The sequence below is a fragment of the Mastigoproctus giganteus genome, chromosome 3 (assembly GCF_048544385.1).
Source record: "Mastigoproctus giganteus isolate SK-2022 chromosome 3, ASM4854438v1, whole genome shotgun sequence".
Classification (NCBI taxonomy): Eukaryota; Metazoa; Arthropoda; class Arachnida; order Uropygi; family Thelyphonidae; genus Mastigoproctus; species Mastigoproctus giganteus.
Genome location: NC_143577.1, coordinates 235996543 through 236021877, shown reverse-complemented (window position 1 = coordinate 236021877; position 25335 = coordinate 235996543). Strand labels below are relative to the sequence as shown.

Here is a 25335-nt window from a genome sequence, read left to right as displayed (position 1 = left end):
ATATTATACAGAAAGAGCATTTCAAGATAACCTACTTATATACAGATACGTAGATGATCTGTGTTTTTAATTGTCCACATTTTGTCCAGGATTACAGTAAATTATATCCAGAAGAACTTGTATTAGAAAAAACTAGTTCCGATACTATAGCAAATTACCTGGATCTTCATATAGAAATATTCCATAATAATAATATAGACGTAAACGTATATAATAAAAGAGACGCATTTAATTTCAATGTAGTCAGCCTTACAAACTAGAGATCTAATATATCAAGATCAGTGCAAGCTAATATCATTTTATCGCAATGTCTGAGGATTGCTTATATTTGCAATAATAATAAAAACTGTTCAGCAAACATAACAGCATTGTACGGCAAGTTGATTAATAATAATTTCCCTATCGCTTACCTGAAATATCACTTCAGGAAAGCGATAAGCATAATTAATTTCAAAAATTTGTTTTCTGAACATATACTGTTTCAATATAATTGTCATATTTAGTGCCATGTATATATGTACATAGGATACACTTTGCATTCTTGGTGCCTTACGGCGTAGAAAACTTGTACCCACCAGCTTGCAAATTACAGTGTATCATTTTTATATATATATATATATATATAAAAATAATATATATATAGTTAAATTCATTTAAATTTACTTAAGTTCACGCTGAGGTAACATGCAAATTCAGCTCAGGGTCCTACTATAGGAACGGGTTTGCGATCCCGGGCATACCCGAACCACAACTTATATCTTTTAATGTCTTTAAACTGTCCTACACTCTTTATTTTTATTTCTCCAAAATTATTAGGGAAATCCGAGGACATAGGAGAAACTATTTCTTATCTATACCACTATTTTTCGCCTTTGTGTGGAGTTCAGGTTCTATTATTCCTACTCCTTTAGTTTTTCTTCTTACTATCTGCATGTTTCTCTTTGTGTTAACTTAAATTTAATTATTTATTTATATTTATTTTTACCGTATCCATCACATAGGGGGCATCACATTATTTTGACGACTATTACATTATGTCCTAGATACGGTAAATATGTAGTGTGTATTATATATTTAATCTTATTTTAATCATTAAATTGCGTTCTCTGTTGGGTCAACGATGATTAATATATGCTTACATTTACATTTTTTACATTTGATTCTAATATTTCTAAAATTTCTTAACTTTTTATTTACATTTGATTTATATTTGGGCCTATATTGGTTTATATTTGGTTTAGATTTAAATTACTTAGCATATATTGATCATTACAGAAACAGAGAACCTCTTGTCGTTTTTTGCCTTCAGTCTGGGTGGTTGGTCGCAGTTTAAGTCATCTAGATTGTTGGTAAAAAGCGATAATAATATATATATATATATATATATATATTTTTTTTTTTTTGCATTTTCTTAAGTCCCTGATAGTATTATTTGATTGGTTTACTTTTTCTATTATCCTTAATATTTTATATATATATAAATGTGTATAAATATTACAATAAATAACATAAGACTGTTTATACACCATTTTAATAATCTTAAAAATCATGGAAAACTAAAAATAAATTTGGTCCACGTGTACCTCACAGACATTATATTTGGCCACCATTTATAAAAGTTGCCTGCCCCTGCTGTAGGGTTCTGAGTTTATCCTGTAATTTGATGGTATTTGTCCTATGGAACCACATGAGCATGCCATGTGTGGCTATAGAGACAAATACAGCATCATAATATATCTGAAGAGTTTTCTTGGTAAGCCTCATTATTTTCTGGAAACTTTAGTTTGCAGAAAATAATGGCAGACAAACTAAATTTTCTGGAAAATTTAGTTTGTCCACAGTGAGGACTGGATACTTAATTTCTATAACAAAAGGATCTGAGAATCCTTTTGTTAGATGGAAATTTTAATCCTTGGAGAACTTATTTGGCTCAATTTGTTCTTGACAAGAACTCAAGTGTTATATGCCAAATATTAAAGTACTGCAAGGTAACAATTTCAGACAGTTTTGGTTTTTTCTTTATTTTTAAAGCCTTTTCTTATTTGAAATGTTTAAAACATCTTACCACTCAGAAATTCCAAAACCATTGTTGTTCATTGCTTGAAGGGAATATAATAGAAACAAGAAAACCATAACTGATTATATCATTATAAAAAGGCATTTAAACACCAACTGAAGATACAAGAGTATAATAGAGAATTTGAGATGGGGAGCAACAATCTTCATGCATTGAGCAAATTAAAAATGCTAATTAGTGCTAAAAATAAGGGATATGAAAAAGTGTTAAATGAACAACAATCAAAAAGCTTTCAGATTTGCCAAAAATCAATAACCTCTTTAAAATTCAACATTCCTGGTGCTAACATGACTTTAGATGAAGAATGGAGAAAATTTAAGAGAACTTACAAAGAAAGGGAAATAAAATTCATAATTAAAGAAAAGGAAATTCAGACTGCCATGGTGGGACCTAAGATGTTAAATAAGTAGAAAAGTTATCGAAAAGACATTTTTGGCAAATAAAACTAGTAAATCATTATTGGAACTGGAGAGAAATAAGAAATAGTTGACACAATGCTTTTATTTCAAAATAAAAATACAATACAGTTAAAATATGCTTTTAAATAAACTAAAATAATAAATACAGTCATAAGGGGCATTAATCTTGATTGTAAATATGCTTGATATATATATATATATATATATATATATATATGTCCAATATTTTATTATAATTTAACTTATATTAATATTTAATATAATTCAATGATAATATATATATATATGTGGCCTAATTTGCTAATTCTGTAACACCGATGCAGTTTAACATGATAGTTCCGCACCACAGTAAGTCATCTTTCTTTGTCTTGGTCCTTCATTCTAAATTCCTCTTGTTTAGATTGCAATATTTTCTTTTTTTTTTTTTTTTTTTTTCCTTTTTTTTCTTTTGTGTTCAGTCTCTGTCGGCTAAAATATACATCAACTTCCTACTTATTGCCACATTTTTATTTAGCTTCTGCATGCACTTTTCAACTTGGTTTCATTATTTTAACCACACGCTACATATGTTTAATATCGGAAACAGAGGCCTTACTTCTTGCTATATTTACTTTGTTATTGGCTGCTCACCCTTGATGAAGAAGTTAAAATCATTGAATCTATAGCATTAAGTACTACTGTTTACTGTTAATATATTACTTTTATTTTTCAGGTACCTAATGATTTTTTTCATTGTTACTACATCCGGGTTTGCCAGCTTTTCTCCATTTCATCCCCAACCACTTATCTACATTCCATTATGGTCGTTAGGTATTTTCTAGTAGTGCCCGTAGTCCATAAACCATCCTAATATATCACTAAATATAATTCTTTATTTTGCTGTAAACATTCACTACAACCTCTTATTACTAATATGTTATATATATATTTAAGGTTAAAGTAATAAAACTAGAGAAGAGCAAATAGATGGAGGTGTAAATTACACAAGGTGCCAAAACTAGAAGGAATAGGATAGAAGAAAAAGGAGCACTCAAGGTGGAAGATAGAGAAAGAATGAGGAAAACCTAAATAATCTGACAAATTAAATTAAATTAAAGGCTGAATTAATAAGCAAATTGGAGGGAAGGAAATTGAAAAGTAATTATTAGATAAAAGGTGGAATAGCATTAGCATTAATAGAGGCACATGATGCAAGAATGCAAACTTATACAGCATCAGCCAAAAAAAAAAAAAAAAAAAAAACCTTCCCATTTCACTGATCCATTCATTCCAACTGTTTGTCTAGTTCTGCCTTGAATTTATTTAAGCTATCAACGTCCACAACCAACAGATGGAAAGATGGAAGTTTGCTCCAGCAGGCAACTACCCACTGGCTAAAGGCAAACTTCTGCACATCTGTTCTGCAACTGTCTTTCCTCAGTTTGAATTTATGCCCCCTCAGGTTTGTGGTCTGAGCAAGAGGAAGAATCCCATCAGCATTGAGAACACTCAATCCATTCAAGGCCTTATACACCTCAATCAGATCGCCTTGGAGGTGCCTAGTCTCCAGAAGCTGCAAATTTGCAGAACTTAAGCCTTTCTTCATAAGAGCACCCCTTTGTTCCCTTCACCAGTCTTGTTGCCCTTCTCTGTACTCGTTCTAGCAACTCTACATTCTTCCTAAAATGAGGCTTCAAGACCTGTATGCAGTACTCAAGGTGTGGCCTGACCATTGCCTTATACAAGGGGATAATCACCTCCTTATCCATGCTTGCAACATTCCAGTATGTCATTGACAAGACTCTGTGACCTACTCTGGCAGCCTGTATGCACTGTCAGAAAACTTCATATCTGATTGCACAATTACCCCCAGGTCTCTTCCATTCTCCACTACCTTGAGTGTAACACCACATAGTTGGTACATTTCTCTGGGGTTACTGCTACCCATATGCAGTACTTTGCATTTGTCAATGTTAAACTTCAGTTGCCACTTCTCAGCCTTTTCCAGATCCTGTCGCAGCAGCATACTGTTATTAAAAACTCTGCCAACCTTTGTATCAACTGCAAACTTTGACATTAAGCTTGATATACTTTCATCAATATCATTGATAAATATACAAAACAACAATGGGCCCAACACCGAACTCTGAGGTGGCAAACCACTGATAACATTAGTCCACGTAAAGCAGTGTCCATTTATTACCACTCTGCCATCTCACACTCAACCATCCCTTTATCCGTTGCAATAATTTGCCCTTAATGCCATACCGCTCCAATTTGTACAGCAGTCTTCCATGCAAAACAGTATCAAAAGCTTTCCTGAAATCCAAGTATATGATATCAAAAATTATTTTTTACATCAGTTCCTTTGTGACCACATCTTAGTATCCAATCAAATTGTCAGACAAGACTTCCCCTTAACAAACCCATGCTGTGTCTGAGCTGTTACTGCTGTCTTGTCTTGGTGATCCTGTATCACCTCTTTAACCAGTGACTCCATTATTTTCCCCGTAACAGAAGTTAAACTAACAGGTCTATAATTATTTGTCACCCTTTGAACCCTCTTTGTGAATTGGGGATACATTTGCACATCTCCAGTCCATAGGGACCTCCCCTGACTCCAAGTATGCTCTCATAATTATGGCTAAGGGTTTGCTTACTTCCTTTGCCACCTCCTTTAATATAACTGGATAGATCCCATCTACTCCAGGTGCCTTTCTTATGTTTATCTTCAACAATTTCTCCTCCATTTTCCTCTCAGTTATTATAAAATCATCTAGCTCACTGCCAGAGTTTAACTCACCTCTGGCATTCTCTCCCTGAATAACTCCTCATATGTGAGTGTAGATGCAAAATACTCATTTAGTTCAGCTGTTATCTGAGAATGATCATCTACAGTCAAACCACTGATATCAAGTGGACCAATCTGATTCATCCCCTTCCTTTTAGAGTTTATATAAGTAAGGAAGTCCTTGCCTTTGCCAAAGATTTTTCATAATCTGCCTTTGGTTGACTAACCTCCTTTGTAGCTTATATATTGAGAAAAAAGTTTAAAAAATGAAGTTATGTTGTTTCTTTATTACCAATGTATATAACTTTTTGAGTGACCTTTGTATGTTCATAAATTAATAACATAAAAACATTTAAGTAGAGATAAAAATATAGTATAAGAAAACTGTACAGTTTTAAATCAAGTAATAGAAAATATTATTTATGAAGTGGATTATAAGCCTTAGCCTTCCTTACCTAACAATTTGTTCAGCAGTCACTAGTGGAAATGTTGTCTTCACATATTATCTGTCTCATTAGAAGCAAACTTATTGTCCACAGATATAATAGTGGACATGTAGGTAATGCACAAGTCTGCTTTATTGCAACAAAACCCCTATTATTGGGAATAGATAAGAATCCCATAGATAAGAAAAGATGCAAAGGTTTTTGGAGCAAGATCAAGGCTAAGAAAAGTTAATATCAAGAACACAAAACCATCTCAAGCAGACAGAAAATGTAAGTCTACAAAAGTGAGTTACTTGACCAATTTTTTCAACAAAGATAAAACTGATAAAGCAACTTTACTTTAGTGTCACAAAATCAGAGAATTAAATGTCCATATTTCAGGTCTTTTGATTCAAGAGGCAGTCCTCCAACTCGGAAAACAATTTAAAGTGAAAAATTATCATGCATCAACTATGGAAGGCTGAACCGTTTTAAGAAGAGAAATTTAATATGCCAAATTTTTTTTTTTTTTTTTTGCAGTGAATCAAATGAAAAGTCAGCAGATGTAGCGATACTCCTTCAGAGAAAGGTTTAATGAAATGATTTTGGATTTTCAAGAAAGACATTTTCAATGTAACTAAATGTGGGTTCCTGTTTCTAGTTATGTCCACTAAGACATCAGCAAAAAAAAAAAAATGTGAGATATAAAAGCAGTAAACTTTCTAAAGAGAGACATGGCTTTATTAGCTATGAATGCAACTGGCAAGAAGTTACCACCATTTGTGGGGTGAGGACAGTTAGGGTATTATTCTTTTACAAGGAAATAATGACTTAGACAACTATCTAAGTCACCCAAAATACTGCCCCATAGTATATTTGTGTACATCCATTGAGTACAACAGACCTGGATGATGCTATTTGTCTCCCTCAGCTTTTCTCAGAAATATTTTGATGGTGCTGGTTATATTGCCAAAATCTGTTATTTTGTTATTAGAATGAATAAATATTTTCGACTAAATTTATATTAACAGCATGACATGTTAGTTATTGAATTACATTGTCATTTTCTCTTGAATTATTAAACAGCTCAGGTGAAAAAGATAAGAAGACACCCCAGTCTACAATAATTACAAAGATATCACAAAACAAAGCTTTAGAAACACCCATTAAAAAGTGTGAAATTCTAAATCTGTCAGAAGATCGAATAAACAGTATAACTGCATATCATCAGCATCAAGTGTATTCACAACGTAATTATTTGGATTCGTATACCAAAACTGATGCCAAGACAATTATGGAAATGTAAGTAATTCTACTTTTTTTAATCTAGGCACATTTCTTATATACATTATCTTTTTTCATAGCTGAACTAAATTATAATAAGATCTAAAGGTCTTGAAAAATGCTTAGTAAATCTATTACTTTTTTAAACATTTTGCACTTTTTTAAAGCTTCAATGCTAACAGTGAAGGCAAAGATATATATTTAGATTCACTGTTAGCTTTGGGAGAAAAGATGTTGTCTTAAAGGATTCTCAGAAGTGATGTGGAAAAATTTCCCATAATCAACTCCATGTTCTTTGGCAGTCAAATTGCACTAATCATGACCAACAACTACTTTCAATCAAATGATGGCAATTCTATTTAATTTAATGCTGTTGCTCATAACAAAGATCATAAGCACAATTCAAGGATATTATTTTTAAGAATTATGTTACACCCTGAGATACCTATACTGTGATGAAAATGATATAGTTGATCAAGTCTAGTGTAATGTTGACTGACAGTAACCAATAGTAGTGAAACATATAAATGTGGCTTCTGATGCCTATTGTCTCCACAATCTAGCTTTTGATGCCTACTATTTCCATAATTTACCTGAAAAATTATATAAATCTACCCATTACTGAAATATTCAACTCAAGTTTTTATAATTGATATTTTTAGTATGTGAAGCAAATAAAAAACACCAGAAACTTTCAAACAATAACCTAACAGTTTTAATTAATATATATTCTTTTACATTATAACAAATTTTGTTACTGTAAAATATAAAAAAATATGTTTCTCAAATCTTTTTGAGAAAACTTTCATCAATCACTGAACATTTGTTTTATTTTCTTTGGACAAAATTAGAAAAAGATATAGCTTAAGTACAAATAATGGATTATGCTAAATTTCTAATTACTTTCAAGGAGTAGATTACATTGTAAATAGAAATAGCTTTAGAATTGCTCCAAAAAAATGAAGTCTAAAGCAAATGAATTTTGAGCTGCATATTACCATTTGATCTAACATTATGTTGAAGTTTAAAAATATGAAATGATGAACAATATTTATTAACCAGTATATTTTTACATGCTAACGCCATACATACAAACTGTGTAGATTCTAACAAAATAGTTGCTGCTAGATGAACTCAGTGGTAAACTCTATAGTAATAAAGTTGACTCATTGGTAAATTTTACAGTTGTGTTATTATTATTAATGTAGTATATAATAATTTTATGATGAAGAATAAAACTTGCATTATCAACAATTTGTGGGGTCCTTAGAAAAATATACAACCTAGAAAACATAGGCCTCAAGGCATTTATTTCCTTTAATTACATGTCTGTAGTATGACATCTGGTAACTCCATGTTGAGGACTCATAGTAGTTCAGAATTAAGGCTGCACTTTCTCTAGCAGCATTACAATAATTTTTGAGATACACGGGTTAATTTAAAGATTTGAAGTAACTGGTGATATGGAAAAATGATACTCTAATGGTTAGTAGGAAAAATTAGGTGTGTACTAAGGTGAACGTTGAAAATGCAGAAGGTTTAATTCAGTGAAATCAGCAACATATTACTCAGGTTAAAATTTACATCAATGTATTTAATGGGTAACCAATAGTCTGGTAAACTTTCTAGTGCCCCTGCTTGCAAAAAACTGTTTTAAAGTTGTATCCTCAAAATGTAAGGAATATTGGATCTCACCATCATAATCTCAAAACATATGACTCATACTGCATGACAGAAGAGACTAGACATGGGTTTCATTTCAATCCAAGTGGTGGTATTGCAATGATGACAGGAATTGGGTCTTGAAACAGGCTATATTAGCAGCCTCTTGTATTTTAAACAAATAACAGAGTAGCTTTTTGGTGATGTTTAAATTTCAAACTTAAGTAAAGTTTACTTTATCTTATGTATTAAGAAAATGCTGTACTCTTGGCAGTTGAATAATTCTGCTGGCTGAAAAAAAGATGAAAAGACAAGGTAGTTCTCAATTTACTAATAACCAATCATTTTTAAGAATAGAATTGAAATAAATCATGTTAGATAAAACATTAGAATATGTTTGGTTTTAAAAAATATAAAATTGGATCTTTACTATGAACACACTTTTAGAGCATATTTTCTGAAAATAAGCAAAAGCTATAAAACCTTAACAATAGCCCTCATAAACCTAAAACTTTAATGTATTCGAATAAACTTTAACATACCTGTCTTTCCACAGGTACATCATAGCTTTATGTTTTTTTTGTAAATAGCATTAATTAATCATTTTGGAATTTTTACATGCATTAATACTATATATATATATATTTGACACTGTATACTTATTTCGGAAAATAAATGCCATGAAAACAATTCTTCTAAAGACCCCTGTGCACTCATTATATATAATACAAAATTTAAGATCCAGTAACAGGAGAATTTTTTTGAAAAAAGTCAAAAATTCATACTTGTCTTTTTATTGAAATGCTTAAAAATTGGGGGTAACTGATATTTTACTATTTATAAGAGTGAGTATTTGTGTGTAGGCCTTTTTAGACACCAAAAGATAAGACCATTATGTTTTATAAAATAAGATCAGTACATATGGAAATATCTAAAAATATAAAATTAGGGACAATTTCTGGAAATACCATGTGCAACTTTTATGAAAATGTGACTACCTCAAAAAATATATATACATACATACCCTTTACACATCACAAAATTATGGTTATTTATGCTGCACTTGAAAGCAAAACATTTGTTGATCACAAAACTGTTAAGAATTTGTTTAACAATTCTTAATTATAGCAACTAAAGCTATTTGCATGTAAATGAATTTAATATTATTGAAATTTCCAACCACTAAGGCAGTGGACAGGCAGATTATTTAATTATTATTTTTTTTTTTTACTCCTTCCTATGTTGAAATAAGACTTTCTCAGTGTTTAAGCAACATAATTAAGAGAAAGTTAAAGGCTTAAAAATTTAATAAACAATTAAAATATATTCATAATTTACAACTTTGACTTTTTAAAGACTGGAGATCGGGTAACTAATCAGGTGGGAAAATCATTTTTTTTTTTTTTTCAAAAAGCAGTTCTTCACAAAAGGAGAAAACAGACTTTCCAGAAAAGGTATGAGGTTTTTAAAAGTCCACAATTCATTAGAAATTAAATTTCACTGACAACATACATTTTATATTAAAATACAGCCATAGGATTATCTACTTGTATAGTATGCTTTTCAAAAATTAGCTTACCTAGGATTTTTCTGTTTGGATTGTCTGTTAGACCAACTGATTATAATAACTTCAAGAAAGGGCGCCTCCATAGCCAGGTGGGCAGGAGCAGCAGTGCGTAGCACATGCTTCTTGATTAGACTGGGGTGCGAACCCGTGACCACCAAATACGGAGGATGCGGAAAGGTCAGGGAATGACCACCGCATATCCCCGGAACAATATGGCCTTAGTTGCTAATGCTCCTAAAAACCAAATAACAAACATACAAACTTCAAGAAAGGTGCTATTGCAGGCTTTGCTCTCTTCAGTAATGTCGAATCAAAGTTTTGTTTATAACAGTGGCACTGTTGTTTAGATTTGGCTATCAAGAGCATTTCCAAAGTTTCACGAGAAAGAGATCTGAACCCAGTTTTTATTTTTTACACCTTGGCCAAATACTGTCACACTTGGCATTACAATGAGGAATTGTTTAAAATGCCAAGCATAACATGGGATAATTTGTTATATTCTTAATTTTACATATGCAGCTTCTGCATGCACTTGTCAGTTCCCCACCCATGGATCACTCTACATTAATTGTTTCTTATTTTGTTATTATGAAAGAACTGATACTACAAAATATCTTTCTTTATCTTCAATGATATTGAGAAATACTGAAGATTTTTGAAAATTAATTCATTGCAATTTGGGTCAAAAAATTTTAGTTCAAAAGCACTATTGGATGATGAATTGATTCTTGAAATACAATTATGTTTAATTTAAAGTTAAATAATAATTAACTTTTTTCCAAAAATTCAGTTGGCAACTTGCCACAATGAATTGTGTTTAGAGCCAGCAGACTTTCAATTGCCATAAGAATACATGCTTTGGTACTAGGAATTACAATAGAAAGGTAGCTAGCTGCCAAACTAAGTCTATAGTTTACTAAATTTATTGATAAACTCATACAGCTTCTGATACGAGCATATTAATTATTTGAAGCTCTAATAATACTCATTGAATTGTATCAGTATGCAAATCATCTTGACTGCATGTCAGCAGAACTACACTAGAAATTTTTACTGCATGTATAAAACACTTATGGTAAAGTTTACCATGCACATATACACCAATGAGCCAAAATATTATGACCAGAGAGTTGTTATGCAAATCGAAGCAACTGCAGGTGAACACTGCACGGGTTGGGAAACAGTATAAAAAACACCTGATACTGAGCTCTGTTAATCAATGTTACTCTTGTTCTTCAGATGGGAAAGGCAGCGGACTTAAGCAAGTTTGACAAAGGCTAAATTGTAATGGCCAGACGACTGGGTCAGAGCATATTTGAAACGGCATGGCTGGTGGGGTGCTCACTGTAGAGCCGTGGTTAGTACCTACCGAAAGTGGTCCAAGGAGGTGTTTTTTCCTCTGTTGGAAATTTGCTCATATCCAGCCAGTTCCTGAAAAGGGTGACGAATCCCTCCCATCCAGTTATCATCCCATTGAAATTACTTCTACTCTTTCTAAAGTAATGGAGAAATCAATTAACTACAGCTCTTAAACTACCTAGAAACCTTCCGTCTGATCAACAATCGCCAGTATGGATTCCCTCAGTGTCGATCTACTGGTGATATTCTGGTTTATGTTACCCATTTATGGACAAATTCAGTGGAAAAGTTTGGTGAAACACAAGCAGTTGCTCTTGACATCTCAAAGGCTTTCGATTGTGTCTGGCATAAAGGTCTTCTAAACAAGCTTCCATCTTATGGTTTCCAACTGTTTTTTGTAATTGGTTATCCAGTTTTCTCTCTGATCGCTCACTGAGGGTGATGGTAGATGGCTCTCTGTCTTCTAACTTCTCCACTAATGCCAGTGTCCTCCAAGGTTCAGTTCTTTCTCCCACTCTTTTCCTCTTGTATATTAATGACCTTCTTCCATTGACTGGAAGTCCTATCCATAGTTTTGCCGATGGTAGCACATTGCATTCCACTTTCCATATTGAGAAACCTTGTCCTGCTCAATCAGTTTCAACTTCTCGAATATCCGTTACCAATTCCTTAAATGCCAATCTCCAGGTAATTCTCCCATGGGGCAAAGACAACTTAACTGATTTCAATCCTTCTAAAACTCAGTCTTGTCTTCTATCTCGCAAAAAGGATTCTTCTTCTCCTATGCTTATCTTGAAAAGTTGGTTCTGTGAGTTTTTGGTGACACTCCGATTTCTAGGCAAGTTGATGTATCCTTTTGGGGATTAGCCTGACTTCTAATCTCTCTTGGCACAAGCACATTACAAATATTGCTTCCTCTGCATCTAAAAAACTTGGTTTTCTCTTTCGCTGTTAATTTTCTTCCAAACAGTTGTTTATTCTGTGTAAATAGCAAATCTGCCCTGTCATGGAATATTGTTCCCATATCTGGGGTGGTGCCCCCAAAACCTCTCTCAGGCTTCTTGATTCCATTCAGAAGAGGGCAGTTAGGTTAATTAATGGTTCATCTCTAACAGTCTCTCTCCACTCGCTGTCTCATAGACATACTGTTTCTGCTGCATGCCTCTTCTACAGATACTTCCATGGGCACTGTTCTTCTGAATTGGCTTCTATAATTCCCGCTCTCTCTTTCAAAACAGTCCGAACACGTGCCGCCACCAGACAACATCCATTTACTTCCAACTTCAAACCCACAGAACCAACTTTTCATCTTCCTCGTTTATTCATTCAGCTGCCATTTTCTGGAACAACCTTCCTTCATATGTCTTTCCTGAAAATTAGTCTACAGAAGTTTAAAGTCTAATGTCAACAAATATCTTCTCTCCTCTTCTCAACCTACAACCCAAGCATGGTACTAAGTACTATAGGTTCTAATACCTCTCCTGTTTGGGGTTTTCATAAAAAAAAAAAAAAAAAAAAACTGAATCACAGCAAACTATTCTCAGGTGTGTATTATGGTGATATTCATTAATCGAAATAAGAAGAAATTCACAGAATTTTTAAAAAAAATTCTTTTAACATTTGCTTTTTTTCTTTTGTGAAAAGAAAATTATACATTACAAAAAAGAATGAGAAACTATTTATGATAGTGAAGGGGTCAAATCAAGTCAAAGATGGATTCTTCATCATAAACCCAGATAGTTGGCAGCTATGTACATTTCTAAACGAGGAATTACTTTTTGAAATGTACATAGCTGCCAACTGTCTGGGTTTATATTAGATTGTTAATAAATAAATTCTTTATTATTAAACCTGAAATTACAAATAATACTACACAGAGCAGTATTACTCTCTACTCTTATGATATTAGTGCCTTGTATATATATATAAGTGATTAATACATGCTAATATAAAACTGTTACATACCATATCAAAACTAATTGCCATAGTGAAAATTGGTGAAATGAGCACTTAAACCTGTATGGAGTAATCCACCTTTAATTTCTTAAAGAATTAGATTATTCTCAGCCATTTTGTGGTACTTCCTGTACTGTTTCTTTGGCTAATGGTAAGGACAGCATTACAGCAGTTCACTGAAGTGGTACAGCAAGTACCATGAAACATCTGAGAATAATCTAATTCATTATTTCAGCAATTTCCTGTTCTTGATATACCCATGCACCACGTTGCAAAAAATTCAGTATTCATGATTAATTAAAATCATGTTTTCATTCATAGACCACTGATTTAGAGTTTGGAATTAATATATGAAATAATGGTAATGAAATGTTTGTTCGTGATTAAATGTACAATTTTTGATTTCATAGACAAAGAAATGAAAAAAAAAAAAAAAAAAAAAATCTGTTTCTTTTTACACTTTGTGTTAATTGGTAATAAGATAACAAGATGGCTAGAAAAGTTGAAATAGCTTCAGTTGCTAACATGTTACATTTCTTGACAATAAATTTATACCAAAATAATGCTAAAAATAAAATGGTACACACGATGTGGGCACCGAATAAACTGAAATGCTTATTTAGGTTTATAATTTGATATGAAATTGATATAAAAAACATTTAAAAAGCACACTAAATCAAACATTCTTGATGTTTCTTTATTTTACTTTTTTTTTTCTCAAACTTATCAAAATCAAGAAAAGAATAAAGATAAAAAGAGAAATAAATTAAACATTTTATAAAGGTTAAAAATGCACACATATTTATCATATTAGCTATATGGACCAATGATTGAGAGAAGGTATAAAATTTCTCATATTTTAATTGGGGTATCTGTCGAGAAGCCTAGCTCATTCAGTACTAAGGTGTATTTAGGTAATATGCTTAAAAAGATGACCAATAAAATATCAAATTCGTATTTTATATGCTAGGATATAAAGGGCAACTCATTTACAGTAAAAAGTTAATTTTCATATAAGAGATGGAATTTTATAACTTCATTTAAATAAAAAAAATTACAACTCAATTAATATAAAATAATATAAAAATATTTGTAAAGTTTAGTATTTTCAAAAAATCTTTGTAAATAAATGACTCATTATACATATCTCAACATAAATAGCCACCAAAAGTTACTCACCAGAAAAGTTTTTATATTTATAGCATACAAATTTGTTTCTACTACTAATAATAATATAAAAAATAAATAAATACACACATAACCTTCCCAAAAGTATTTGAGCATTCCTTCCACCATAATGAACAATGTGCACATGTACGAAAAGCAGGAATAGGTTTAAATGTAGGGGCAGATCACAAACAAGCAGAATAAATCACAGCAAATCTCCTACGAAGTTTGTCTTAATTATCAGAAGTTATATCAGTAATTTGTTGTTATATGCCATATCAACACATTTCAACCTCACAAAGCCAGTTATGTCCAATATAGTGAAAAGATGAAAGAATGAAGGCAACATGGGTGTGCCAAATGGTCAGATAGGCAAAAAAAAAAAAAAAACCTGATGTGGGAATAGAATTGCCCTGAGAAAAGGAGTGAAAGCAAACTAAATGGTATCCTTTAAAAACATTATTGGAGCCCTAGATGTCCAAAAGGGTGTAAGTACAGCCACAATTCATAGGGAGCCACAGAGTAAGGGTTTTCAGGCAGAACTGCTAATCACATCACACCAGTGAATGTCACGTGATTTGCAGTGAGCCTAGCCCACCATTCTTGAACCACAAAGTGGTCAAAACAGGTCTTGTGGATTTATCAATTACAATTTTCAGATCACAGTTGAGTATGGGTGTGGAGAATGCTTGATGATCTTGCAATTCCATGGTTCCCAAAATCTGGCAGTTCTATGAAAATGGGCTTTGCATGTTCCAGCACAATGATGACGAAGCTCCAGCCCTCAGCAGCAATTAAAAACCTGGTTTGAGGAAAACCAAGTTTAACGACTTCCCAGGTTGACCCAAAAAACCACACCTGAATCTGAATAAACACCTTCAGAATGAACTGGAATGCCAAATCAGGGATGATCAGTATTCCCCTCTATTCTACAGCTAAACTGGTAATTGTACAGAAGGAAGAATGAGCACAAATTCCTGATGACTACTAGCTATAGGAACTGGAAATATTCCACCTCAGATCAATGCTATCACCTGGGCTAAATGTAGGCCTATACCTTATTAATTTGTTTATTAAACACTCTGGCTTTTCCAAATGTGACAGTGTCCAAATACTTTTGGTTTACTAGATTAGTGTGTGTATGTATTAAGTATAGTAAAGGAATATCCAAAAGCAAAATATTAATAATGAAATGGCAGTGTTAATTACAAAATGTTATATATAGGGATTAAGACAGAATTCTTGAATGAAATATCAATTAAATTGAAATAGCCAAGTGAAATTACAGAATACGCATAACAATATATACTGTCGAACTCAATTATAACAAGCATGGACATAATGAGGTCACAGCTATAGTTATTCCCAAGCTAATGTTTATGAGCTTTTTGTGCACAAAAATTTGACACACATAACGAGTATGCTTCACAGAATATCAAGCAAATTTGGTGCACTTATTTCCAGAGTATAGGCCACTGGGTTACTGTATTCTTTTTCTGCAGTATATTTCCTCAATTTAGACTATTAAATCTTTAAAAAACAGGACATCTGAGAGAAGTTATTGCAGATGTTCAGTTTCTCCCTGACCGCTCTCATTTAGAGATGCAATAAAAAGTACAATCATGAAAATCTCAGAAAACCATGCTGTTTCTAAAACATGACAACACATCCTGGTGAATATAGATGAAGAAGGCATTGATGATTTCAGACTTTTTTTCAACAAGTAAGGGGAACAATGTTGTTTAAAAAAGAAAAATAGAAAAATTTTACTACTGACTGACTGATAATTTTTCAGCACACCCTTAAATGCAACCTGTTTTGCAGCCAATGGACATCAGCATTATTAAAAGCTTCTAGGTGTATTTCTTGGTTCTCCAACTGATTGATCGACAAGAATGAGAATTACATGATAGTGTTTCTGTATTGGATTCAATTTGATGAACAATGCATGGGATACTATTACACCTGATGGTGATAAACAGATTTCCAGAAATCTGGTTTATCACTGGGAGAATTTTCCATCAGTGACTAACTTGTTAATGACAAAGGTCTACTACTACTTCTGTTAGAATGGCTGGAAAAAAAATGGAATTATGAATTCTGACCATTTAAATGACACTGAAAATTTTGTTCATGTGAATGATGATTTGATAATTTCTGGAATTCCAAAAGAGTAACATAGAGACTCCACTAAACAAAGAAAATATGTAAAAGACAACACCGAATTCATTGAAAGTGCAAGCACTACAGAATCCAGGCCAATTCATTTGCAAGTTCAGGAGGCCTTGGTGACTTTTGAATATTCTGAAAATAGTGACACTTCCAATGATGATTTTAATTCACTAATGCACTAAGTGTATTAAAAGGAAATCTTGGAAATCTAAGATTTAAATTGATGAAACAGGTCACACTTTTAATCCTTCTGTAAGAACCTTTTTTATTTGCTTATTTAAATGTTTTTCATTTTTTTTTTTTTTTTTTTTTTTTTTTTTTGTTCTCATATGTTAAATATGTATGTGCTTTAATTACTTAGTTATCTGTACTTATTTATTCGCTTTTACTCATTACATCAATACTCAAAGCATATACATTTTTACGCTCATGGGTATTAATGAGCAATGGCTATATTAAACAAAACTGCCTAGTCTCATGGCCCTTGTTATAACCAAGTTCAACTGTATAATGTACAATGGTTCACTGTTATGCAAAATATATATGAATTTGTGTTTCTCTATACAGATCCTAATGACTTTCAGAAGTCATTCATCAAGAATTAAAGGAAAAGCAACATCTGATATACATTTCTATAATAATCAGTAGTAATACTAGATTTTCAAAGAAAAATTGATTAAGTCAGCCAAAATAAGTATAAATTACAAAATAAAGAAATACAATTCTTGCTATGCTTAATATTTATTGTTGACCCAGCAAGCATTTGAATTTATTTTATAATTAATTTATACAAAATTTATGCTTATTTTGGCTGACTTATTCAACTTTACTTTGAATATCTGTTTTGATGGTTGAATCCTGAAAAAGGAATTGCAATTGCCAGTATACAGCAATAAAAATATTTTTTTGCACAATACGTGAATGCTGTATGTGATACATATATGTTGTACTCTATAGTTTTACTTGGTTATTTCAGTATAATTTATTTCTTTTAGCTATTCTATCCCATTCCCTATATACAGTACTTTGTAATTTAATGTTGCTCTTTCATTATAATATTTCTTTCAGGTATACCTTTGCTATACTTAGTATGGTCATAGAGTTCAGTTGCCTTAGCCACCCTTCTAATTCATAAGATTTACATGCATTATACTTATTATCCATTTAATGCACCACTGTTGGTCAATGGTGCACATATATAAAGTTAGAAGTACCAAGGTGAACTACGGCAATAGAGCTTATCCTGTCATTATATATGGAGTGAGATATTTTTAGACAGATACCTGAAGCCAGTTTTGCTGCAATAGCAAAAGGTATTTTATGGGCAGTACAAGCATTATTAGTGCAATTTGTAAATAGGTGTTCATCTAAATTATTTTTGCTATGCAAAGTAATAAATATTCAAATAGTTGTGTACCAAATGAGATAGTCATTCATCACAATCACCATTGATGAATCTATTCTTCACAGAATTGCATGAAATAGACAAAAAAGAGCAAATGCAGCATAGGAGCAAGGCAGATACTTTCAACATATTCTAACAAGTCTTAAATTTTTTTATTAGTTTTTTTAATAAAACTAATATTTTAATATTTGTATTGCAAATTACAAGTTATTTTAATTAGATAACCTTATATAATACTTCACATACATGCAATTATGTAAATGTATAATTGCTTGTTTACAAGCAATAATGCCACTTTATGCTGTGGAAAGGGTTATGCCTATGAGGAATTCACCAGTATTGAACCTTGTTTGATGTTATAGCCAATGTATTAAATCAATTTTCATTCATCCAGCTTGCAACTCAAAATTTTGAATATTAAGAAACAAACTTAAAAAATTATGAGTATGTGCATTCCACACATTTTGTCTTCACAGAATTTAATATTCATAAATACCAATTTAAATGATTTGTTTCATGTCAGGTGAAATATTTGGATACTGATTTTATATAAAAACTACCTATACTCTACCAGATTTCTTATGCAAATTATAGGCTCCAGTGGGGACCTATAATTTGAATAAAATTGAAAGTTACATAAAGTTGAAATTAATATATTTTTAAATTTAGTTTTATCCTATTTACTTAAAGAAAAATTTTTGTTAATATGCTACTACAGTTCTTTACATTAGGCAAGTATACAAAGTCACTGATGCCTTTATATTTTAAGTATATAACAGACTCCTGATTATGGTTAATCCTGCTTTGTTTATCATTTATAGTCTCTTACTGACAGGTTGTTGCATAAATTTACACAGTACCATTTGGAGGAAAACCAACCAAGGGAAAAGTAAACTTCATTCCTTCCCTTTCAAAATAAAATATACATATTAAATTTTAATTTCAAATTTTTTTACACTGTGGTGTATAAACTATGTTTTGGCCACATTTGAGTTTTTCTTTAATTTTGTAAATCCAGGATTTTGATTATCTTTGAAAATTTATTTTCCAACCATCCCAATTAGTAAGTCTGCTGTAATTATTTTTCCTACTTATTATTTTTTTTTTATATATGGCTGAAGCATAAGTTTTACATTTAAAAAGAGAACCTAGATAATGTAATTAGAAATGCTAAATTTAGGCTGTGCCATGATGGTGTCTATATTAAACGGTGAAACTAACAAAGCAGGATCTACAAGGCCCATTAAATTGCTTCTTTAAATGAATTTAGAATATGCATTTCATTAAAGAAATATGTGAGCATCTAGTACCTCTTATTTCATCATGCATTTGTTTAGCTTATTTTAAACATTTGTAATATATTAGGAAGATGCTAGCTAGCTGCAGCTCTTGCCAATATACAATTAGTAATATCCTCTGCAGCTTAATGGGAGGATTTTTTGAAAAGCTATTGAATTTGTACATTGTTCAATTTCTCACAAAATAACCACCCGATATGAATTTGCAATGGTTAAATTAAGAAAAATTTTCAGTTATATTTTTAATTTTATATTACATTTTATACAATTTCACTCTTTATTTTTATCCCTAGAATTCCCGAGTCATTACTGGATAACATATTGGAAGAGATAGCCACAGAACTTACAAGTATACCACATTCTTTTGTTACGGATTTGTACCATCAAGAATTCTTACCTTAGATGGTTCTTGTTGGATTTCTTTCCAAAGTTGTGCATTCCACACACATATAAGATGACTTATTATTTTTTTTTATAAACATGTACAGTTGTGAAGGTGAGAATTTATTCACAACTTTTACTATGTGTGTACATAGATTTATATATATATCTGATTATTATTCTTGTAAAGAGGAATCAGGGTACAAAAGATGCTGAAGGTCATCAATATCTGCAGGCGTTTTTTCCCTTTTTGCTTTCTGCTTTTGGCGCAAAATGAAGTGCCTTAAAATCTTCATCTTGTGTTCTAGAACATCTGTAACATAAATAAATAATCTTTATTACAAAATATAGCATACGTTCAGGTATACAATACACTTAACTGATTCATTGTGGCATGTTGTCAGGGGTTTCACATTGAAAATGTAAAATTATATATAAGAAACTAAAAAAGGGGGAAAAAAAAAAATTCTACAAGGGACAACTTATACTCTGTGGTCACTTTAGTATTAGTAATGGCCGCATGGTGCAAGAAAGCCTATGGCTTATGCTGCACCAACCAAAAAAAAAACCGAATAAAACAAGGATAAAAAAAAATAATAATAAATAAATAATAATAATTAATAAAAGAAAAGGAAATTAAACCTATCATCCTATGCGCTTCCCTCGCCCGAAGGTACTATCCAGATGACCTTTGAATTTCCCCAAACTGTCAGCCTCTACCACCCATGTAGGCAACTTATTCCAGTAATTTATAACTCGCTGGCTAAAATAAAACTTCCTGCAGTCCGATCTAAACATTTCCCTCCCCCCATAACTTGAATTTATGTCCCCTAATTCTAGCATCATTTATAATCTTGAAAATTTTGTCCTCATTCATTTTACTGATGCCTCTCAGAGCCTTAAACACCTCAATCAAATCTCTTCTAAGGTGTCTAGTTTCCAAACTCTGCAACCCACATAGTCAAAGTCTTTCTTCATAAGGACGTCCTTTTGCTGATCTCACCAGGCAAGTTACCCGTCTTTGCACCCTTTCAAGAAGCTCGATGTCTTTCTTTAGGTGTGGTCTAACAAAAGCCTTATATAATGGGATTATCATGTCCCTATCTCTACTTGCAAAAGTTCAATAGCTCATTGATAGGACGCCATGGGCCTTCCTTGCAACCTGTTTTCTATGCTCAGAGAATTTCATGTCTGACCGTATCATAACACCCAAGTCCCTTTCCTCCAGTACTGGGTTTAGTTGAACTCCACCAAGTGAATAAGTTATTTTGGGATTACTGTTTCCCAGATGTAATACCTTACACTTTGTTGGATTAAAGCATAGCTGCCATTTTTCTGACCATTCCTGAAATCTATTTAGGTCTGAAGAAGCTCAGCTTGACAGTGATCATTAACTACTCTACCAATTTTAACATCATCTGCAAATTTAGACATCATGCCCTCTATCCCTTCATAGATGTCATTTATGAAAATTAAAAACAACGGTGGCCCTAATACTGATCCTTGGGGAACCCCACTTCTTACATCAACCCAATCTGAGGAATAGCCATTTATCACAACCCTCTGCCTTCTGCCCTGAAGCCATCCTGCTATCCATCTAAGGATTTTCCCAGTGATTCCAACCTGTTCCAGCTTATAAAGCAACCGCTCATGTGGGACTGAGTCAAAAGCTTTGCTGAAATCTAAATAAACAATGTCGAAATTATTCCCTAAATCCAGCTCATGAGTGACTCTTTCAAAATATCCAACCAGATTTGTTAAACATGATTTTCCCTTTACAAAACCATGCTAAGTATCGTTGAGAATTTCAATTCGATCCAAGTGATCCTGAATTCCACCCTTGATCATTGCCTCCATGATTTTCCCTACCACTGAAGTCAGACTGACAGGTCGATAATTTCCCACTTCACTCTTAGAGCCACCCTTATGTATGGGAGATACATTGGCACTTTTTCAATCCAAGATGCTTGCATAATTAGCCTCTTGGCGTCTCCGTAGCCAGGTTGGAAGGAGCAGCACTGTGTAGCACATGCTTCGTGATTAGACCGGGGTTCGAGCCCATCACCACCAAATACCGAGGATGCAGAAAGGTCAGGGAATGACCACCGCATATCCCGGAGCAATATGGCCTTAGTTGCTAATGCTCCTAAAAACCAAATAACAAACAAACAAACATAATTAGCCTCAATGCACTCACTTGCCGCCTCCCTTAAGATTATAGGGTATATTCCATCAACTCCAGGAGCCTTACTGGCCTGTAGGCTCGAAAGTTTTTTTTTTCATTAAATAATCTTGCAAAATTTCAATATCATTAATTACATATTTTTCAACTTCGCTCCCACAATTTCCCATTGCCACAAATGGTTTTTCATTTGTAAATATCGATGTAAAATAACTGTTGAGTTCATCTGCAACGGCAGGTGGTGCATTTAATACTATCCCCTTTCCCTTACGTAAAGGTCCGATCTGGTTTGTCCTGCTCTTCTTGGCGTTTATATTTGTGAAGAATTCCTTATCCCCCCTCCTCTTTGCTCTGTTTGCTAGTGATTTCTCATAAACTGCCTTTGCCTGTCGAACCTTTTCTGTGGCTCTATTAGAGATCATCTTGTAGCTTTTATAGGCTTCAGTACTTTTTATTGCTCTGTAACCTTTCCATGCCACCTTTTTCTGCTCAAGTAATGTGGCAATTTCACTATTCATCCAACTTGGAACCCTCCTTGTGGAGTATTTTTTTAATGGTAAATACGCATTCAAGGCATCTATGATTAATGTTTTAAAAGCATACCACAGTTCAATTGTATTCATTCTCTGTGCGATATCAACCCAGTTAATAGAGGCCATGTAGTACCTTAAGGCATCGTAATTTCCTTTTCTGAAATTAAAACCCATTCCTTTGCCATTTACTGCTGCCACCTCTCTTATCATCATCATCATCCACTGTAGAACTCCGTGATCACTTCCTGCTACTGGTTCTTCTACTGTCAGCCCTGTTATATCATCTGATTCATGGGTGATGATGAGGTCTAGGATATTCTTTTCTCTAATACTTTCCTTGATATGTTGATACAAATAACAGTCATCTAGTTGAATTAAAAATTTTGTTCCCCATGTCGAGTTTCCTTCCCATTTACTCCAGTCAATTAGAGGCAAATTGAAATCACCCATAATAAGACATTGACGCTTACTTGCCCATTCCATTTGTATGTAGAGGCTTTCGTCATAATCTTCACAATCACCTGGTCTGTAGATTACTCCTACTCGCATTATACCTTTGTTTCCAACTATCTCACACCATACAGATTCTATACTAGCATGTGAAACGTCTGAATCCGGGAAAGCTATCGTCGCACTCAGGCTGCTTCTGATAAGAAGCATTACCCCACCACCCCTTCTATCTACCCTATCCTTCCTAAGTACATTATACAAGCCGTACTGAAACTCATCATCCCCAATTTCTGGGTGGCACCACGTCTCTGTAAGCCCTATTATGTCGCATTACTTGTTTTAACCAGCAGTTCGAATTCACTCATTTTATTTATGACACTTCTAACATTACTATATAAACAATTAAGACTTACTGTTCTTGCATATTTAACTACCTTAACACAACCCTTGAAGTTTTTTGGGATCTCTTCCCTGGCATTAGCTACCCACTCACTTGAAACTTTTCTGCCCCCAGAACATCTGGCTAATATGTCCAGTTGAGGGATAACAGATAAGAACTCTTGAGGTATGTGCAAGAGTTACTTTGACCAATATTATCAGATAAACGCATGTCAGTATTACCCACATCCCTCCTAACTAGCAATTTCCCTGAACCTTTATAAGGTATCCTCAATAATACTGGCAAAAACCTTTGCACCACCTTTGTTTAAGTGTATCCTGTCTCTACAAAACAAATTCCTTCTACCTACAAGTGTGGGCCATGCTGACAGAAATTTCCCCCCCTAAAGCCTTGCAGAGTCCTTCAAGTCTTGAATTAATCCACAAGGCTTTTAACATATAATCCCTCCTATTGTGTCTGGGCAGAATTGCAGACACGTAGACATTGTGGCCTAGTTTGCGGCATTTCCTCAGCATGGTCCTGCATTTTTCCAACAAATCGTCAGATCGTGTATGTTTAATGTCATTAGTCCCCACATTAATAATAACATTCCCTTTACCCCCCCCCCTTAAAATCTGACAATCTGTTGGTGACATCATTAATAGTCGCTCCCAGCAGATATACCCTGGTTCTACTCCACCTATCCTTATTACAAAAAATATTCCCCATTTCCTTGACAATGGAGTCTCCTAGTAAAACAATGTCCTTTTTAACCAGAGTAGTTTCACTTGGTTTTTCAGTTTTGAGGCCCGAATCGGGTGTGCATCACTTGGTAGATTGCTAGAGTCTTGAGTCCCTGATGAGCTCCCAGATGCATTATTTTCAAGGGCAAGCACCCGTTTTTTTCAGTGACTCAAATTGTAATTTAAGACCGGTGCACTCCTTACATCGATTACAAAGAAAAGAATCCCCAGGTGAGCTATGATTAGTCACCAGGTCGACCTTGGAAAACATTTCACAGGTTCTGCAACAGATTAAATCATGACTCGCCCGTAAATTGCCATCGGCTATTTCTGTGCGAGTCACGATACCCTGTGACGTGTTTAAAGCAGATCTCTTAACTACCATTATAAAATTAGCTAAATATCAATGAAAATTAACTTTAAAAAATGATACCTATAATATTATAAAAATCAAACTGTTACAGGAAAACCTATAACAAAATAATCCAACAATATCTAAATAAATCAAATATTTAAAAGCACTAATCAACAGTAATCCAATCCACTTAACTGAGGAGCCCTGACGAAGTGCATCCACTCACCTCGAATGCCAACACTCGAATCCTTTATTAGGTACACCTACCTAATCGTGAGGTAAACCCCGCCCCTCCCTTTAGCCATCAGAATGGCCTGGATGAACTCAAGGTATCAAAAGCATTCCACAAGGATGCTGGCCAATGTTAACTGATTTGCTTCCCATTTTATTGCAGATTGGATTGGTTTGGTTTGGTTTGGTTTTTTTTTTTTAGGAGCATTAGCAACTAAGGCCATATTGCTCCGGGATATGCGGTGGTCATTCCCTGACCTTTCCGCATCCTCCATATTTGGTGGTGACGGGCTCGAACCCCGGTCTAATCAAGAAGCGTGTGCTACGCACTGCTGCTCCTTCCCACCTGGCTACGGAGGCGCCTTGCAGATTGGATGGTTTGCTGATCTCTGCTCTGAAGAGCTCATCCCACATGTGCCCAATTGGACTGAGATCTGGTGAATGGGAAGGCCACCACAGCAGGTTGAATTCACTCAAGTTTTAGAAACTAGTTGTGTACAATATTGGCCTTGTGACATGG

General features: G+C 33.4%; 2 protein-coding genes across 3 annotated transcripts in view; one reads left to right on the top strand and one right to left on the bottom strand.

The window, feature by feature from the left end:
- LOC150088901 (uncharacterized) overlaps positions 1-20000 on the top strand; it is a 101230-nt gene extending 81230 nt beyond the window's left edge. For both annotated transcript variants that reach the window (XM_090370947.1, XM_090370946.1), the window contains exons 10-11: positions 6778-6993; positions 19855-20000. In XM_090370947.1, the coding sequence (XP_090227073.1) occupies positions 6778-6993; positions 19855-19963 (325 nt within the window). In that variant the 3' untranslated portion in view covers positions 19964-20000. The remainder of the gene's footprint in view (positions 1-6777; positions 6994-19854) is intronic.
- A 118-nt stretch (positions 20001-20118) lies between these two features.
- Positions 20119-25335, bottom strand: part of LOC150088900 (uncharacterized) — a 45917-nt gene continuing 40700 nt past the window's right edge. The window contains exon 2 of the mRNA XM_090370352.1: positions 20119-20255. Coding sequence (XP_090226478.1) covers positions 20119-20255 — 137 coding nt within the window. The remainder of the gene's footprint in view (positions 20256-25335) is intronic.